Here is a 17,965-nt window from a genome sequence, read left to right as displayed (position 1 = left end):
AAACCTTGAACAGGGACAAGGCTTTGGCCAAATGGCTGCCTGTAATGCGGCTTCAGACCAGGAGGACCGAGGCCCCAGTGTGAGTCAGGCAGCGGCCACAGCATCAGGGCAGGCGTGGGTGCCCTCCGCGCCACCATGCTGGAAAAGTCTTGCGGCACAGTGAGCTTGAGGCTGCTGCTGAATGCACCCGGGGGGGGGGGGGGAGAAAAGCAAAGGAGGAGTCATAACGGGCCCCCTCTCGAGCTCTGGCTGAGTCCAGGAAAAGCACCTGCACACTGCTAAAGAAGGAAACACCAGCGGGCACACTGGGGCCATGGCCAAGCGAAGCCACACCCAGTGCCGCCCCCGAGGAGTGGAGGCTTCCCAGGCATCTGACACACGTGGTCCGGGCTGGGATCCCTACTGCTAATGCGGGTACCTGATAGACAGGGCCCCAGAGACCCCGGGGCAGCAGCTGTTCCAACACGGAGCCACAGCCTCTGTCACCTTGGCAGACAGCTGTGGCCAGCCACCAGCACGACGGGATGGGTGCCCACGACACGGGAGCCAAATGGGCCGCCTGAGCTCTGCATGGGCAGAGCCTGGAAGAGGCTGCAAGAAGTGTGCAAGAGGAGCAGGGCATGATGATGTATGTTTATAATTCTAACACTCTGGGAGGCTGAGGCAGGAGGATCATAAATTCCAGCCCCGCGTGGGGAATTTGACAAGATTCTGTCTCAAAACATAATCCGAGTTTAGTAGGGCACTTCTGCAATCCCAGAACTAGGAAGGCTGAGGCAGAAGGATCGTTGTAATTTCTTTTTCTTTCTTTCTTTTTTTTTTTTTTTTTTTTTTTTTTTTTTTTTTGTCTTTTTCGGTACCAGGGATTGAACTCACGACTGCCTGCTTGCAAGGCAGGTGCTTATGCCGCTGAGCTAAATCCCCAGCTCCGATCACTGTAATTTCAAGGCCAGCCTGGGCTACAGTGATTTCAAGGCCAGCTTAAACTACACAACACAGCAAGACCCTGTCTAAATAAATAGCGATGGGAATGTAGTTCTGGATTTCATCTCCAGGAGCAGGGGGTGGGGAGTGCGTAAAGAAGGGACAGCGGGCAGGGTACTTGACACCGTCCAGTATGACCCGCAGCAGAGTACCGAGGCCCAGGCGCCTGAGCTCAGTTCCTGCCACCGCAGCAAACTTGTGTGGGTCGCGGGTCTGCCTCACCACCAAGTAGCGGATGCCCAGCAGGTGGCGCAGCGGCGCCAGTTTGGGGTCCACGGAGGCACGCCCACGGAGACTCATCACCTGCCAGCACTCAGGCGCCCGCGCCGCCAGGGCCCTCAGGGCGGTGGCAACACACACAGCCGGAAGTTGGGCTTCTCAGCGCCCCCGTTTTCCAAGAAAACTGTGATGAAGTGGCGGCCCTAGAAGCCCACGAACGCAGCTGTTGAGTCTGAGTGAACTGGGAGTGGAGAGGAGGGAGCCAGAATAACCCGGTGGATTCTGAGGCCAATTAAATCTGGTGTTAATCCTGCTTCCGCCACGTTGTATCCATGTGACAAGGTACTTCTGTGGGGCTCCATTACCTTATGTGGAAGAGGGGTTATTGGTGTGCCCTTCACAAAGCCATGGGGATTGATGGAGGAGAGATGGATGGAAAGGCTATGAACAATGTCTGGGATTTAAATATTAACCCAAATCAGAGTGGTGATTCACACTTCTACAATGCCAGCACTCTAGGAGGCTGAGGCAGGGGGAAAGATAGAGCCCAGCCTGGGCAGTTTAGCAATTTAGCAAGACTTGTCTCAAAATAAAAAATCAAAAAGAAAGGACTGGAGATTAATTTTGTGCTAAGATCTTGGGGTCAATCTCCAGTACTACCAACAAATAAATATTGGCTTAAAATTGCTGCTTTGGGGCCATCTATTTAGCTTCTGTCCCAGACCAGTTTGGCCAATGCTCTGAGAGTCTGTCCAAATAATCCCTTGTCCCCGCTGGCCACGGACTTGTCCCAAAAAGCTCCATGGTGGCCAATTCCTTATCACAGAACTATGCCAGGCAGTACTCCAGCCCCAGCCAGCACAACCAGTCCTCTGCTGTAAGGTCAGACCAGCTCACCAGCTTTCTGAGTCCCCATTCTCAGGGGACTGAGTGCTCCCATTCTCAGTGCCTAGGAAACCCAGGCCACCAAGGCCCAGCAGGGCAAGCGAAAGGACAGCCATGGCTGTGTAGGGGATGGAAAACTCTGGACAGTTTGCACAGTGCCCCACCTGTCAGTCTTCCCCTTCCCTTTCCCACTGCATGGGCAGGAGGCTCGGGTGACATTGTAAGGATGGATCAGGCCTCCAAGCTCAGGGAAATAAGCAAGGCCAGTGGTCTCACCTGTCCAGAGCAAGGCCAAAGCCAGGCACACTGTGGGGACTTCCATAGTTCATCTTAGATGCCCGGGTCTGTCCCTCAGCACCCACCCCAGGCCAGTACACAGATGTCCCCATTAGCACTGCCTCAGGCCTGACCCCATCCCATTCATCACCATGAGGCTTAATGGTGGGGATGGAAAAGAGGCAGTGAGGGACAGAGAAAGGACTGAAGAGAACCAGATGAGGGGAGGTAAGAGATCGAGATGAGCACAGACACGTAACTCGAAGAAAGGAGGGCCCTTAAGTGTGGAGAGGTGCTTGTGTTTGGAGGGGGTGAAAGGTTTCTGTTTCTGTGACAGAACAGGGATCAAAGCAGCAGGCAGAGAAAGTGAGGCCTGAAGGCCACTCTAAGAAAAAAGCAGCAGCAGGGCTTGAGCTTGCTGTGGAGAGAGAAGCTTCGGCTTGAGCTTGTGGGAGTCAGAGGACGGGGCTGGGTTTGAGGAAGGAAGAAAATGGAGCCAGGGCTTTTTCTGATGCAGGGAGGTCTGGAGACTTTCTGCTGTTACTGTGTTTGGACAGAACTCAGGGCCTCCTGCATGCTAGACAAGTGCCTCTCCACTGAGGGGCACTCCGCCCTCAACTGAGGACTTTAACTCCTGAGTTCAGGGAAGGAGGGGCAGAGTCTACACTCCTAGGTCAGGAAAGTGACTGGAGCCTGAGGTGGGAGAGGGCATCAGCTCTCTGGATTTGGTGGTGTGGGAGATGTGAGGACAGAGTTCCCCAAGGGGAGACACCTCCACTTCAGCCCATGTTCCCAGAAGGTGCTGAGCTGCAGAACCTTTCTTTCCATAGCTTCCCCCGCACTTCTTAAGGTCCTTCACTTGTTTTGTAAGCAGAGGAAGCAAGGACAGGCTCCAGCGAGGGCACAGGAACATGAAGATAGACACAAAAGTCCCCTGCCTTTCAGAGGGTGGTTAAAATCTCCTTCCAGCTTGGGGTTGCCGAACATATGTGCTGGAGATGGTGCGGGGAGTGGGTGGGAGGAGGATGGCGTGGGAATGCAAAGCTGAGGAGCTCAGACTGTCCCAGGAGCACCACCAGCAAGCCATGGAGGTTTCCATGCATAGGAGGGGCACGTTCAGGTTTAGGAAAACTTTGGATCAGAGCGTGACTGAGGCCAGAATCCTAGGAGGCCAGTGTTAGGACCTGGGTAGCAGAGGCCATGCTAGACCAGAACCGGGCCAGATAAGGGAGAAGGAGTAGGTGGAAGGGATCTGTAGCAAGCTGAGCAGGGGTTCCTTTAGATGGACAGAAGCTGAGGCCAGTATTGGGGTACAAACCTAGGAGATACACAGTAAGAGGGTCCAGGAAGCCAGGATCAGCCAGGTGAGGATTTAGGAGAGATCGGGCATGGGCAGAAATGTGGAGTTTGGCAGTAGAGAAGAGAAACTGAGGCATTGGGGGGGGGTGCTCCAGGAAGAGGTGAGCAAAGGAGGCAGAAGGGGCCAGAATAGCACTTACAGAGAAGCTAAAGAGGAAATTCCCAGGGAACTAGTGTTGTATCCCAAGGGTTGGGGAGAGGGAGATGTGTCCCAGAGGTTTGACAAAGCTGAAGCCAGAATATATCCAGAATAAACTCCTTTGAAATCTCACGTTTTATACTCTAAATTCTTGCCAATGTTGCATTCTGCTCCATCAGTCTAGCCATGCGAATTCTTATATTAAAAGAAAAACTTCAAGTCCTTACCACTGACATTTGGTACCCTGCCCTTCTGTGCTCCCTCCCTAACCCCTACAGAGAAAATTTCCAAGGGAAAATGAAGCTCTGGGCATGCCCTGTGGCTTTGGGGTCCCCCTAGTTGACGTCCTAGTGTGTTGAGGTATCTGTCCCCAAGCATTCAATACTCCTCCAGAGCTTGGCCAGACTGAGCTGTCCTCCCCAGCCCTTACCCAGGGTCATGGATATTCCCAGCCTCCTCTGCAGGTGGCAGAGCCTTCTTCTTGGCCATGAATTTCTATCCTCCCTCCCAGAAGGAAGTCAGGTGGATCTTTCTAAAGCACAACCTTGATGCTATCCCTCCACTATTTATCACTCTCCTGGCTCCATAGTGCCTGGGACTGGAGCCTCTTGGTGTGGCAGCTGGCTTCCCCCTGGTTCACCTGTCACTTTGCCTCTTCTCCCACCTCGGCTCCTACCACACCAGACTCCAGGCAGTTCAAGTCCACATTCTTCTTTCTTCCTTTCTTAGAAGCCCCCTCTGCCTATGGTTTTCTTTATATATTCTTTTTTTCTTGGTATTGGGGATTGAACCAGGGCCTTCATATTGAGCTATATTCTCAGCCCATTTTAACACAAGGCCTCACTAAGTGGCTAAATTGCCTAGGCTGGATTTGAACTTGCAATCTTCCTTCCTCAGCCACCCAGAGTTCTGGGATTAAAGGCACGCACCACTGTGCCCTGCTTTTTTGTATATTCAAGAGTACTTTCCTTCAGGAAGAAATGGGTAGATAATTTTCAGGGCCCAATCAAAATGAAAATGAGGGTGGTCAGTCTGTTCAACAAATTTTAAGGTGGCGGCAGCAGGGCATTAAACATAAGGTCATTGCAAGCGTGGGGTCCTGGCTGACTCTGGAGGTTGCGCTGCTATAAAGTAGGCCCTGTCTTCTGGAAATCTTCAACACCCCCCATCTCCGAGGTTCAGGTGAGACTCCCCTCTGGTTGCCATTCTGTGGGTTGCTATTTGCTCCACTAGAATTAGAACTATGAGAGTGCAGAGTCTGGGTTACTTGGTCACCACTACATCCCCACCATCACTACACAGAAGCCAGGCATCAACTATCCTTGCTTTTGGGAAGCATGTGAAAGTACAGATGCCATTGAGGAACCACAGGCAGGGCCTCCATGTTCTATCCAAGAGAGAACCATATATTTTGAGAGCACCATGTTATCTTCCACATATGAGCCTTTGGAGAGAGCTGCAAAAGTTTGGTCATAATGGAGGCCTTGCAAAGGATTATGGGTATCTCTAGATGTGGTATCTTGATGTGGCCAGACTTAGCCACATCAAGACACTTGTGTTGGATGTAGCAGCACACAGACAAGGCAGAATTTGAGTATCAGGACCACAGTCACTTCAAGAACATGCTGCAGTAGCTTGGGACTAGGCTCCAAATTGTGCAGGCTGCTTTCCAATGTCAGCCAGGGAATAGACAGAGGCAGTGCTCCCCGAGCTCGGAAAATTGGTGAACTCAGCTGAATTTTAACTTTCAGTCCTAGATACATATGCTCATTTGTTTCTGCACAGGCTTAAGGGATGGTCTGGCATCCTGTGAGGACCATAGGGACCATGCTAGAAGGACCAGCTCGCCCCACATCCCTTTCCCCATCTTCCTTGCTTTCAAACTTGTTTTCTCCTTTGGTCAGTATAGGAGATTGAGTACCGGAGACTGAATCCAGGGCCTTTGCATGAAACTATATCCCAGACCTTTAAAAATTTTTAAAAAATATTTTGACACATACACACACACAAAGAATAAAAAAAAAAAAATCCAGGGATATAGCTCAGTGGCACAGCGCCTGCCTGGCAAGCACAAGGTTGTGAGTTTGATACCCAGTACCACAAAAAAAAAAAAAAAAAAAAAAAAAGAAAGGAAATATTTTGAGACAGGATCTCACTAAGTCATTAACTCCCAGAGTACTAGAATTACAGGCATGTGCCACCACACCTGACCTTCTGCTTCCATAGTACAGTAAGCAACCCCTGGCTGTATATTCCCATTTCAGGTACTGCATTTTTTTTTTTTTTTTGTCTTTTTCGTTTTTATCGGTACCAGGGATTGAACTCACGACTGCCTGCTTGAAAGGCAGGCACTTATGCCGCTGAGCTAAATCCCCAGCCCCGGTATTGCATTTTTTGTGTCTACATCTCCCTGACCAACCACAGCCTCTGCTTTTTAACCTTTCTCCTGGTACTCGTACCTTAAGAATTTCCTTCATTCGCATGCTACAGAGAAGTCAGCTTCCCCACTCAGAGATGTATCCATGGATATCATAGACCAGGGTCCTACAGCTTTCAGTAGGGGATGGAGACCTGTGGCAAAACAATCTCAAATCTCCCTTCCATTCATTAACTTTGGGGCCTGGCCTGGTCCAGGTCACCCTCTGCCTGGCCATTGCAATATCCTCTTTTCTTTACCCTCCACATATAAACAGTCTGTCACTAGAGCTTCCATGAGATCAGGGAACACTATTCTCCTTAGAGCTCAAAACCCTCCAACGGCTTCCGTGCCACTTAGAATGAAATAGAGTCCTCCCAGCAGCCTCCAGGTGTCTGGGTGTGGCCTCTTCCCACTCATCAGTCTCAATACAATGTCACATCCCTTCCCTCACCCTACCTCCAGCTCTGGCCTTCTTCACTTCCTTTTAGATACCATGCCGTTCCTTGTGAATCCTTTCCACCCTTTGCTAGTTAACAACCTGAGCATCCTCTGGGACTCAGCTGAGGCCTCACCTCCTCCAGAAGATTTCCTTAATCTCCTTTCATGGGGCAGTTCCCCTGATTATAGGGTCTTACAGTCCACATCTCTCTGGCATAGTCCACTTTGTTACCAAAGATGCTTTACCCTTGCATGTGACTATTTAACATTTGTGTCCCCACCAGATGCTGAGATATGGGACAGCAGGGCCTATACCTATTTGTTTAGCACTCAGTCCCCAGCGCTTGCACACAGTAAAGATTGACAGTTTTAAAAAATGAAAAAAAAACCCAAAAATCGAGAGTTTAGGAAGTATGTTCTGGCGCCCCCACTCCCACCAGAAACTGGCATTTTCTGGCTGGCACTAGGTCCACTCCCTCGAGCCCATTCTCCAAAAAAACTCATGCCCTCCCTCTTGCTGATGACCTCACCTGACCTGTGCTACCCAAGAGTAACCAACAAGAGGAAGGACTCATGGCGCTGCTGAGGGATTGGGCAGTCAGATCAGGTCCCCTGGACTTGGGCTGTTCCTATAGGCTAACAGAGTAATATTTCCAAGGCCACAAAAGCTGTGGCAGAATCTAGGATTTGCTGGCCTGACAGGACAAGGTCATGTGCACCAGGTCATGAGAATGGCCAGTCTAGTCTTGAACTCTTTACCATGCTGCTCATACCAGCATCACTCCAGACAGGTGACAGGTCCACATTTGTGCCCAGATACCCCTTCACATTAGAAAAGCCCCTTCCTGGGTCTCTACTGAGGGCTGCCATTTCCTAGACCAAGTGTGGGTCCTATAAACTTTGAAGGGCCCTAGGGCAAAGACCGAGTGAGGGCTGGAAGTTCCAGATCAACCTGACCCAGGATCTAGCCCACAGAAGCCTGGGCCTACACTTCCTGTCTATACTTTCTTACCTCCTACTCTTGAGTCAGCTGAATATGGCATCTCTCCCCACCAATCCCCTAACAATGCTCTGCTGAGATTACTGCAGTCTTTACGTTATCAGGCACAACAGTCATTTGGGTTTGAATTTCTTGGTTTTCTTCCTCCTGCCTGAATGCTCCTGTATAGTCTGCGAGGTTTTTCCTTTGTCTCTCTTTTAAACATGCAAAAGTCGCTGTGGTTGGGAGTTGGCACTCTCAAAGCCTGTCTCACCCCAAGTGGTTTCAGTTCCCATCTCTGACTACAAAGCTCTATTTCTGTCCCTAGCTCCAGCCTCAGATCAAGAGTCCTCTGGCCTCTTAGACATTGTCCACCATGGACATCCTCTGCACCCCATATCCACCAAGTCCCATACCATCTTCCCCAGTCAGCATCTTCCCCAGGCCTACCCTTCCTCCTTGGTCTTGAGCAGTTCCTCCACCCCTCTCCCTTGGCCCAGGCCTTGTCCTGGGCACCCTCTGCCCATCACCCTCCACTCCACAGCCCCTCTGCCTCCCACTCTGTTCTTCCCCCTAGTCCTGTCTTGGTCTGAGCTTCCCCACCATGTAGATCCCTGCCCTGGCCCCACCCTGGGCTCCCAGCTCCCAGTTTCCTCCTCTGGCCCACCTTCCTTTAGAAGGATCTTCCTCAAGTCCAAATGTGACTCTGTTCCTCCCGTGTAGAATCATCCATGACTTCCCAACACCTCAGGCCACCATCTGAGCGCCTCAGCCCGGAGTTCCTGGACCCTGCTCAGCTCTCCTGCCTCACCTCTACCAGAGCACCCGAGAGCCTGGTACATACTAGGCCCTGCATAGCTGTGTTGTCCGCCTGCAACAGCTCTCCTTTTGCTCTCTGCCCAGTTATCTCCCTCAGGTATTTCTCTTAGGCCTCATGTCTCCTCTTCCAGGACACTCTCTCTGACCACATCCTTGGCTGAGCTAGGTACCTCTTTTGGGCTATACAATCTCCTAGGCTTTCCTGGTCACTACATCCCTGGTCTCTCTGGATTATCACTGTCTGAAGACATGTTTGTCTCCTACCAGACTTCAGGCTCCCTGAGGGCAGGACTCAGGGCTGTCTGTGTCACTGCAGTGACACAACACAGGGCCCACCCAGGTGGCCCTTCCAGGGATATCTGTTGACTGAATGGATGACCGCTCTCAGCCCCAGGCTCCCCGGGCCCTCAAACTGAACTGGGGAGTCTCTCCCAGAGGAAGTATTTGCCAGCCCCAGATCCCTGCAAAAGTCCCCCAGGCACCACAGACAGAGACAAGGGCAAAGGCCCAGGCCCAAGCTTAGAAAAATAGGACTTTCTTGTTGTGCCCCAGTGCCCCCAACCCTCCCCATCAGAGTTTTAAAAACCGTGAGTGATTTGGTGAGTCTGAGGCCAGGTCCCGCCGGGTGTCCGGGTCCTGTTATCCCTGGGGCCACAGAAGCCACAGAGGTGGTCACCCGGCTAGGGTCCCGCAGGTTCGTGGCTGGGCCCCCACGGCTCGCAGTCCAGCTGGACCACGGTGTGGGCCCTGGGTGCAGCCGGATCAGGGATAGGTGCAGTGGGCGTAGGTCCCAGGGCGCCATTGGTCTGAGAGCAAACGCTGCTGACGGGTGCAGAGGCCTTGGCCTTGCCGGGTGGCTGCCCACCGTGCACCTTGTAACGCATGAGCAACACAAAGATGAAGACCAGCACGGAGGCCACAATGACCCCGCCGAGCGCGATGATCATGGTGCCGCCCAGGAAGGGTGCGTGCGGGGCGCCGCATGGCCGCAATGCAGGCTCAGTGGAGAAGCGGGCACAGCCCACGGGTCGCGTGGCCGTGAGCCCCGTGGCGCCATCCTCATACACGGCGAGCACGCACAAATCGTAGGTACGGCCAGACGCCAGGTCGGTGAGCAGGAAGGAGCGACTGTCCGCTGGGATCATCCTGGAGGGACAGGCAGGTGGGGTCAGGGCTGTGGCTGCACAAAACCCCTCCTTTCCTGATCCGAGGCCCTGTGTGGCTACATTTCCCACTAACCCTGTCTCATTTCCAACCTATCCAGTTTCCTCTAGCCAGCACCCCAACTTTTTTGGTCTGACACCCCTTCATCCACCTTCTGATGTCTCTCTACTGTAGTCAGTTTAACTCTAGCCATCCCCTCCCCCAAATTCTGCTCTGGGGGCGACGCCCAGTTTCTCTGCAGCCCATCACTGGAGGTCCTCCCAGTTCCCATATTTATACCCAATATCATTCCTCTCTTGCACCACCACCCGACTCCCTCCCTCCAGCCTGTAGCTGCCGCCTTGCCCATTCTGCCCCAGTTCTCTAACTGGTTTCGCTATGGTCCTACCACCAAAGTTCCCTCCAGCCTGCTGTTAGGCATCTCTCCATTCACTGCCCCATTTTGCTCTACCCCTACTAGTTTCCATTTGACCTAATCTGGTTTCCTTCTAGCTTGCTGGGCCCTTTATTTCTGACCTCCCTCCAGTTCCTCACCCCGTTGCCCTCAGGTTCTCATCTGACTTCTCTCTAATTTCCCTTTTTCAGCTACCTGATTTTCCCTTAGTGTAAAATCAGAATTTTCTTTAATCTAACCACCTGATTCCTCTATACCCCTGCTGCCTGATTTTCTTTCCAACATGCCAATAAATTTCCCACTAGCCCCATTGCCTTTTTATTATCATACATAGTGTGTTTTCCCAGGGAGTTCTTGCTTCTGAATCACCACTCATTTCTTTTTCTCCCTATTGCCTTATTTCTTTCTAGCTCTGTCACTTAGTTCCCTTTTATCTCTGTTGCCTGGTTTCTATTTATTCTTACCTTTCCCATTTCCTTTTTCTCCTTATCACTCAATTCTACTATATTTTCTTTGGTCACAGGGTACCTTGTTGGAGATTTAACTTCTTTTATAATCTATTTTATTCTTAAGCTGCTTTAATGAGAGTGGTAGAGGGAACTCGGTTGCTTGTAGTAGGGAGACCATCTAAAAGAACCTGTGGCCCATCCTCCACCAGGGTGACCAGGACTTAAGTGATTTTCAGGGCTGAGATGGAATCTACTGAGTAGTCTTGTCTGAGAAAAGCAGTGGAATCAGGACCGAAAAGGAAATGATAATCTTTTGAAGCATGGCCCCAGCAGAGGGAAGGGAGTCTAGGTATTAAGTTTCCAAGCTGTGACCCCAGTCCTTAGGAGGCCCAGTCCTTGCAACCCAGCCTTGGGGACTGCACCATTGGGTCAGCCTGGCAGCAAGGACAGGAAAGCATCTACAGCTGCCTATGCAAGGTTGAACTAGCAGCAGCCACCACTTTTGACCCTGACTTGGGGACAAAAGTGATATAGACCTACCCTATGGAGTGGCTGAACTCTAGATTTTGTGTTTGAACCATGGAAGAGAAAAATGGAGCCGAGTGGCAAATTGGATTTGTTTTGTTATGTTTTTGAGACAGGGTCTTGCCATGTATTTCAGGTTGGCCTTGAACTCACTATGTAGCTCAAACTTGTGGCAATCCTCCTGCTTCAGTCTCCCAAGTGCAGGGATTCAGGTGTGTGCTACCACGCCTGCCTAAACCAGTTATTTCTATTCACATAGCAAGTAGAGCTTGCCCTTGGTTTTTATTTTGAGACAGGGTCTTGCTAAGTTGCTGAGGCTGCCCTCAAACTTGCAATCCACCTTCCCCAGCCTCCTGAGTAGCAGGGACTTCAGGCACATATCACCATGCCTAGTCTGTTTGATTTGATTTAGCAAATAAAAAATTTATGTCACCACATTAGAACTCCAAACATGTAGGATGCACACTACATGAATATGAAGCCTAGTCTCTGTTTAACCTCCTTTGCTTTGTAATAGGTCTGTTTCACTTCATTTTTCCTGACATGCCTGTACCTTCCTGCTGGATCTCTTTTTCTTTCTGCAGCCTGACTTATATCAAACCATCATGTGGAAAACCCAGGTTTTTTTTTTTTTTCTCTCTCTCTTTTCCTTCTCCCCAGTACTAGAGATTGAATCAAGAGCTTCTGCACTGTGCTAAATCCTCAGCCCATTTTTTAGTCTTTGTTTTCAGATAGGATCCTGCCAAGTCACTACATTGCCCAGGTTGGCTACAACCCACTCGCCTCAGTCTTCTAGAATGCTGGCATTACAGGCCACCACACCCAGGTTTTCTCTTTACCTTTACGGCTGAAATTTGTTTTTATTCCCTTGTGCCCATTAACTTTTTATTCTTTTGTATTGATTGTTTTTTATTCCTGCTAATTAATTTCCTTTTTGTTTGCTACCATTTACTCTTGCTGCCTTCTTTCTTTTTACCTCTGTAACCTGATTTCTTTCCTCATTGCCTGATATTTTTTGGCCCTGTGCCTGACTTATTTTAACATTTGCTGACTAATTTATTTTATCCTTACTGTCTGCTTTCTTTTTACCATGCTGCCAGATGTCTTTTACCCTTTCTGCCTGACTCTGGATTCCCCTGCTGCCTGATGTCTTTCTCCTCGTGGTATGATTTCCTTTGCAACCTCGCAGCAGCTCTGCTTTAGTACAGGGCATCTGGAGATGTACCCTCAGTTCTCCCACACCTCACTCACCCACCCGAGCTGTCCCACTGCCTGGCCCCTGCACCTGTAGACGAGGATGTCATCAGCTGAGCTGTTGTACTGGATCTGGTACATGCGAATGCCCGGGATAGGCCGCTGATCTGGCCACTGGACAAGAGCAGCTGTAGCCCCATGCTCGGTCACTTGGACGCCACGGTCAGTAGGGGGCACGGTGTCAGCCACCTTGGCAGAGGCAGAGGCAGCAGAGGGCGGGGTAAGGGCATCAGGATCCCCGTCCTGCGGGGGATCACAGCTGGTGCTATTGGCTAGCTGAGGAGGTGGCGGGGGACCCACAGTTAGCTCAACAGCTGCTGTGGCCTCACCAGCTGCATTGGCCGCTATGCAGGTAAAGATGCCACCATCGCCAGGTTCAGTGACCAGCAGCTCCAGAGTTCCATTCGGGAAGGCACGGGCACGGCTCGAGTTGCCCAACAGCCGGCCCTGGGGTGACACCCAACGCACACGGGGTTCTGGGTCCCCTACTGCCCGGCAACGCAAGGCAGCTGGCCGACCTGCAGGTACGGCCAGGGGTGGCGATCGATGGGTCACCACAGGTGGCTCACACACAAACTCCTCCTCACCTACGGCCCAGAAGTAGCGGCCCCCTAGGGCAGGCGGCGAGGCACAGGCCTCGAGGTCATCCTCCCTGGCCAGGCGTCTTAGCCACACCAGCTCACAGTTACAGTGCAGAGGGTTCCCACCAAATGCCAGCACCAGGGCAGAGGCAGGGGAGCCACGGGGCCGGGCGAGCAGCTGTAGGCGGGAAAAGAGTGGGTCAGGTGGGATGGTGGTCAGACGGTTGGAGGTCATGTCGAGCCGTGCCAGCTTGTGCAGGCGGGAAAAGGCGCCAGCAGGCACGGAAGCCAGCAAGTTATGGTCGAGGCCTAATGTATTGACATTGCCCAGGCGGCCCAGGGCCTCCCAGGGCAGCTGCTCGAGGTTGTTGTAGGAGAGATCCAGGTCCTCAAGTGTCTCGGCACAGTCGTCCAGGGCACCAGCTGCCAGGGCTGCCAGCTGGTTGTTGCTCAGGATGAGGTGTCGCAAGTTGACTAGGCCACGCAGCTGACCCTCGCCCAGCGAGGTCAGCCGGTTGCCATCCAGGTGCAGGGCGCGCAGAGCTCGTAGGTCAGCGAAGGCACCAGCTGCCACGTGGCGGATAGTGTTCCGAGACAGGCTCAGGTGCAGCAGGCCCGTCATGTTGGCCAGGTCGCGGCGTCGCACAGCTGCAATGAAGTTGTCTGCCAGGCGCAGCTCAGCGGCACGACGATCCAGCGAGGGTGGCACGAACAGGAGGCCTGCCCCTGGACACAGCACACTTAGGGGCAGTGACTGGGTCTGGCAGCGGCAGCGGCGGGGACATGGGCTAGATGTGGCTGGCTGGGGTGGAGACGAGGCAGGGGCCAGCGGCAGCAGGCAAAGGAGCAACGGGAAGACGGCCATTGCGGGTGGGGCGGCCTGCAGGGAAAGGGGAGGCATCGTGGGTGGCAAGGCCAGAGTGGGGCCTCATAGAGGGGTTGAGTGGTCCGAGATGAGGAGAGATGGTCATGGCCTACGGGGGCAGAGCTGATCAAAGATGGTTGGAGAGAGAAGAAACAGATCCAAAGCCAGAGGAGATGGTGAAAGACTCAAAAGATGTGTCCCAGAGACAGAGGAAGCAAAAATGAACAAAAGTGGTCAGAAGAAAGGAGCTGGCTAGAGATAGCCAGACAGTAGGAGAGCCAGCTAGGATGAGTAAAGGTAAGCTAGGGGGCTTGAGGCATGGTCAAACACATGCTCACAGATGGCTGTGGAGAGAAAAAGTGATCAGGTGGGAGGGATGGCAAGAAGAGATCATATATGTTCTAAGAGGAGAGTGGTCAGAGATGGTCAAGAAGATGGGCAATAAGAGAGAAAATGATTGGTCAAGAAGATGAGAGGTGGGCAGATGGGAGGTGGTTGAGGTGGTCCATCCAGGTGAGCTGATCAGTGCTGGTTAGAGAGAGTTGTGAGGCATAGTCAAAAGCCAGAGAGGTCAGAGAAGACAGAGGACAGCCGAAGACCAGGACAAATGGCCAGCATGAGGGGTAAGGGAAGAGCTCATTAGGGGGAGGCAAGACAACCAGAGATGGTAGAAATGATCAGAGAAACCAATGAACAAGAAAGATAGCTGGGTGTGGTGGTGCATGCCTGTAATCCTAGCAAGAGGCAAGAGATAGAGGCGAGAGAATCATAGTTTAAGGCCAGCCTTCTGGGCAACTTAGTGAGACCCTGTGTCAAAATTTAACATATAAAAAGGACTGCGAATGCAACTCAGTAGAGTGCTTGCCCAGCATGCATGAGGCCCTGGATTCAATTCTCAGAGAAAGAGAGACAGAGACAGAAGTAGAGACAGGGACAGATAGCTGAGTAGGGTTGGAGTGTGACAGCAGGCAAGAGAGATGATGAAAGATGGTCAGAGAGAGGGGAGTTAGAAGTCAGAGGGTAGGGGCTGGAGATTTAGCTCAGCGGCATAAGCGCCTGCCTTGCAAGCAGGCAGTCGTGAGTTCGATCCCCGGTACCGATAAAAAGGAAAAAGACACACACACACACACACACACACACACACACACACACACACACCAAAAAAAAAAAGAAGTCAGAGGGTATAAATGGACAGGGCGGCTGGGGAGAAAAATGTTAGATGATGAGGAGTACCATGGACAGAGGTGTCCAAGATGATCCCTCTAAGAAGTACTAGACAGAGGTGGCTGGAGAGGGGAACTGTGGACAGGGGTGTTATAAATGATCAGAGGGAGAAAGGTGAACAGAAATGGTCTTTCAGAAGAGGTGGAGAGACTGGGTGTGGTGGCACATGCCTGTAATCCCAGCGCTTGGGAGGCTGAGGCAGGAAGATCACTGTGAGTTTGGGCTACATGGTGAGTTGAAGGCCACTCAACAGCAAGACCCTGTTTAAAAGAATAAAAGAAGAAAGGTAGAGAAAGGAGACCAGGAAGAGCAGTGGTGGACAAAAGAGGCAGCTGGAGATGGTCAGACAGGACAGATGGTGCGAAGTGGTAAGGGCAGTGGCGTCAAGAGGCCTGGAGACACCATCAGCGGGGGATGAGGTGATCAGAGAGAGGCAGAGCTTGCCAAGTGTCCAGAGAATGTTGCAGACAGAGCCGGAGGCAGACTCATGGAAGAATGACTTTTCTAGGGGAAAACCCGAGTGCCAAAGAGGACCTGGCTCCCACTTACTTTCACCTCCACTCATAGCCACAGAACCCCACTTTCTGAGTCCCCACAGTGAAGTGGGGGGCCTTACCTGAACTGGAAGCCACCCCAGGGAGCAGAGTCCTCAGGCTCCAAGGGGTCAGAGGTCAGAGCTCTCAAGTAGGTGTCTGGTCATGTCATCTCTGTCCCAAGACGTCTGTGAAGACACTGTTGTGCCTCAGCTCAAATCTGTGGCCATGAAGTCTCCAGCTCTGAATACCTGAGTCTCCAACATCCAAATATTGGGCCTTAGGGTCCAGTGTTAGAGATCCAGTTTTGGTTGTTCAGGGTCAGGGTTTTCCAGCTTCAGGCTTGGTGTGCCAAACAGCCAAATGGTTCAGGGTCTGAGTCCCAAGTCCTGTCCTGGAATCCAATATTAGGGTTTCGTGGGATTCCGATACTGGGATGCTGAGTCAAGATTTGGAGGTCTCACCTCAGATTTCAGCGTTCAGGTCTGCAGCAAGGACTTCTGGCTCAAAATCAGGTTTAGGGCTCTTGGAGTCCCCAGGTTCAGATCTTGGAATTTGAGGCCTAAATTCCAAGTCCAGTTCCCAAATAGTAAATTCCTGGTGTAGATTTAAGAATCCAGCTCCAGATTAAAAGGTGCTAAACACAGAATTCAGAGTTCAGCTCCACATTTAGAGGTTTAGATTCCAAATCTTGGGAGTTCTGGCTCTAAATCTTGGGGTCCATGCTCCAAACCATGAAATTCAGCTTCCAAATCTTGGGGTCCCAAGGACCGATGCTGGGATTCTAGCCCCAGGTATAGGGTTCAGGGTCCAGGTCTTTGGGTTCCACAGCCGGATCTCGGGGTATCTACACCAGATCAGATTCCCAAACTCGGGTTTCTGGATTTCCCAGTCCAATCTCGGGGTGCAACCCCCGGTGTCAGGTGCGGGCGGCCCCCGGGTCTAGGGTGACAGCCTCGCCTCTCGCCTCCTGGGGGGGGTGGGTCGGCCCAGAGGGAGGAAGTCCACTGCGGTTGGTAGGGGGGCGGCGGGGCAGCCCCAGGACCAGGGTGGGGCGAGGCCTGGGCGCCAACAGACGGACAGACAGAACCGACAGGAACACGCGGGCCGGTGCACCGCAGCGCGGGCGGGGACGCAGGGGGGAGGGGCCGCGCTCAGAGACCCCTCCCCCGCCGGGCCGGGTCGGGGGCCGGGCAGGCGGGCTGGGTCCGAGCGCTCCCGCGGCCTCCTCTCCGGGAACCCAGGGCCGCGCGCGGCCGCGCTTAAAGGCGCAGGCCCTGCGCGTGCTCGCGCTTAAAGGCATAGGCAGCCCCCCCCCAAAGGCGCGCCCCTGGCCCCACCTTTTATGGAGGAGACCTGCCGCTGCTAGGAGCAAGAATCCCTGGATGTAAAGGGACTGAGGTAGAGAGATAAAGATTGCGAGAGAATAGATAATAGAGACAAAAAGATGGACAGGCTTAAACTGAGAGACGTTTAGAAATACAGAGATAATACAAAGAGAGATGGAAATACAGACAGCAACGGATTCAGAGGGGGGAAAGAGACAGAAGGCAAGGACAAGTCAGAAACAGAGATGTTCACACGCACACGTACACACGCGGGCTGTAACAGCACTTGGGGCACCTTGACTGTGAGGATGTGTGTGTGTGTGTGTGTGTGTGTGTGTGTGTGTGTGTGTGTACTGTGTACTCATTTATAGCCCTGAATGTAGCCCCCCACCCCCCGCCAGCACCACCTTTTGGGGTGTCCCTTCCACAGGTGAAGTTTCCTTACCTGAGCTCTGCTCAGCACCAGGCCTGATCTTTGTTCCTCCCCAAAGCTCCTTTCCCTAGCTGCAAGTTTTGCTTTGGAAAACTTGATTCCAAAACCCTGTGCCCTCTAGGATTCCTCTGGAAGGGGATCCTGTTGGGATGGTTGTTTGGGGTCAGGACACACTGACTACATGTCCTGAGGAGGAGTGAGAAGACAGGAAATGGGTCAGAGGCAGGGGTCTGGTCAGGTTGGTCCACTGTCTTCCCTTCCTCCCTCTCAGGTCCACTGCCCACGGATGACCCTGGTTGGAGTTGTGCCGACACATGACTCACAGGGACTGGTGCAGGGTGCAGGGGAGGAGAGGAGGTGTCCCACACTGTCCTGGCAGATGCTGTCTCAGGAAGAGGTGTGAGTGATGGACTTTACACCTGGCTAGGGAACTTGCTTATAGCAGCATGAGGGCACCCGATCTACCTGGAGCCCTGATCCAAAGGGATCCCAGCCTTGGTCTAGGTGTCCTGAGGTGGACATGCCCTACCCAGGGGAGCCTGAGTGGTCCTGGAAACCACCTCTGGGAATCACATCTGAGCCGAAGAGTCAAGTGACCTTGGGAGTGGGGTGTGAATGCATATCCACCCTTGGTTCCCTATCTCTGCTGAAGGTTTCAGAGTAGACTTTCGGGCCCCTTCTACTTATGTGTATTGAAA

The 17,965-nt window shown here is 52.4% G+C and overlaps 1 protein-coding gene across 1 annotated transcript; it reads right to left on the bottom strand.

Moving 5' to 3' along the window:
- Positions 1-5,819: 5,819 nt before the first annotated feature.
- Lrfn3 (leucine rich repeat and fibronectin type III domain containing 3) lies at positions 5,820-16,774 on the bottom strand. The gene is made up of 3 exons (XM_003467222.5): positions 15,590-16,774; positions 12,335-13,764; positions 5,820-9,663 (listed from the first exon to the last, which is right to left on the bottom strand). The coding sequence occupies exons 2-3, from the start codon at positions 13,747-13,749 to the stop codon at positions 9,198-9,200; spliced, it is 1,881 nt and encodes a 626-aa protein (XP_003467270.1). The 5' UTR covers positions 13,750-13,764; positions 15,590-16,774; the 3' UTR covers positions 5,820-9,197.
- Between the last annotated feature and the right edge of the window lie 1,191 nt (positions 16,775-17,965).

The sequence above is a fragment of the Cavia porcellus genome, unplaced genomic scaffold (assembly GCF_034190915.1).
Source record: "Cavia porcellus strain 051 isolate PalLab524CR breed Dunkin Hartley unplaced genomic scaffold, mCavPor4.1 scaffold_7, whole genome shotgun sequence".
Lineage (NCBI taxonomy): Eukaryota > Metazoa > Chordata > Mammalia > Rodentia > Caviidae > Cavia > Cavia porcellus.
Note: the sequence above shows the minus strand (reverse complement) of the source record. Positions and strands in the feature narration are given on the sequence as shown.